A 1,746-nucleotide genomic window follows, 5' to 3' on the forward strand; every position below is an offset into this window, starting at 1 on the left:
GTTAGAGAAATCTTTTTTAAAATATGCTTCCAGTTTAGCATTCTGCCTTATTATTATTTTTCATTTTCCTATTATTTCTCCACGTGCGGTTAACACAACCCCACTATTTACTGACTTATATATATATATCTATATAAACTTGCATAGTAGACAAACGTGGCAAATTACCTACCGTGTGTTAAGGCTAAATGTGACAGTTTGTATAAAAGAAAAAGAAGACACAATATCCCATCCAAAAATAAAAGTATTTAAAAAAGATATAAAAAATATCAATCAGATTATGGGTAGGAGATAGCAGTTTTCTCAAACCAGCTACATTCAGCTTCTACCACGGCCTCAAGGAAGCTCCGGTGTCTGTCACATACATTCCTCACTGTGTCTCTGGGAAGATCTTTGAATATCTTGATATTGGCTACCTGCTCAGCCTCAGTGTTGCTGGCAGGTTTGTGTCTTTCTCAACCATGCCCCACACATAGTAATCCATGGGACTACAATTGGAAGAATCAGGGGACCAGAAACTGGGGCTATGAAGTTGTAGAAATTCTCTGACAGACTACCGCTAACTCTTTCTGCAAGTATGACAAGGAGCTGAATCCTGCTGCAACACATATAGCCTTCCAGCAGCAACTCTCTCCAGCCAGGGCTTGACCACAGTCTCCAGCTTCACATAGCCACCTGAATTAAGCCCAAGGCCTTTGTCCTGCCATTGTTGGATGAATCTAATGGTTGTGAGCTTAGCATTCTTACTGTCAGGCTGCTCAAAGTGAAAGAGAGAGATGAATGTGTGTGTCAATGAAGGAGTCTCTTTGTGGTTGTTTGATCTGCTTAATAGCAGTTATTAGTTGCTATCTGAACTGCTTATTAGTTGCAGAATTAGCAGCCAAAGTTTGAAACCACAACCTACTACTATCTTAATAAAGGAAGGACACATTGGATAATGTGAATTCTAGATAATTGATGCCTGAATGAAATAGGGGATGGTCATGGCTGGAACGCTTTTGGTTATAGATATCTACATGATGAGGTCTGACCTGTGGTTAAACAGCACACACTAAGAGACATGCAAAATATACATGTGCAGTTAGACTTCAATGTATTCAAAAGTCACATGTAGTTTAATTGTTGATTAATGAAAAATTTCAAGAATAAACTTAAAATTTTTCAGTGTGTTTAATTAATTTAACCCTTTAGTGTTTAAACTGGCCATATCCAGCCGAAATATTCTACACATTTTACATTCAGATCTGGCTTTTCACATCTACCTTACAAGGTTATTTTAAAAATAGACAATCGCATCATTGACATCTTGAAGCTGCAAGATAATGCAGGATTAATTTGAAACAATGTGAATAAATAAGCATTGTGTTTGATAGAATAATCTGGATGCTAAAGGGTTAATTTGTTTGTTTATAATAATCTGATTATCAAAAAAAAAAAAACTAAAAAGGGCAGCTGGCCAGATAAAGTCTGCCGCAACAAACTCCATCCAAACCATACAGGCATGGAAAAGAGTGTGTTGAAAAGATGATGATGATTATGTAAATGTGTGTGTGTGTGTGTGTGTCTGTTTATGTGTATGAATACGTTTGTGGATGTCTAACACTATTCTCGTTTGTTACAATGTTTCTTTTCTTTCCATTCTCCAGTCACATTTGAAGACCGAAGGAAAGAGAATTTTGAAAAAGGTCAAGCTGAGTTGGAGAGGCGCCGTGCAATATTACAGGAACAGTTGAAACGGGAGGAGGA

The 1,746-nt window shown here is 37.3% G+C and overlaps 1 protein-coding gene across 1 annotated transcript in view; it reads left to right on the forward strand.

The window, feature by feature from the left end:
- Positions 1–1,746, forward strand: part of LOC106874748 (intersectin-1-like) — a 195,361-nt gene that overhangs the window by 35,881 nt on the left and 157,734 nt on the right. Inside the window, exon 8 of the mRNA XM_052974532.1 lies at positions 1,647–1,742. Within this exon, the coding sequence (XP_052830492.1) occupies positions 1,647–1,742 (96 nt within the window). The remainder of the gene's footprint in view (positions 1–1,646; positions 1,743–1,746) is intronic.

The sequence above is a fragment of the Octopus bimaculoides genome, chromosome 18 (genome assembly GCF_001194135.2).
Source record: "Octopus bimaculoides isolate UCB-OBI-ISO-001 chromosome 18, ASM119413v2, whole genome shotgun sequence".
Classification (NCBI taxonomy): Eukaryota; Metazoa; Mollusca; class Cephalopoda; order Octopoda; family Octopodidae; genus Octopus; species Octopus bimaculoides.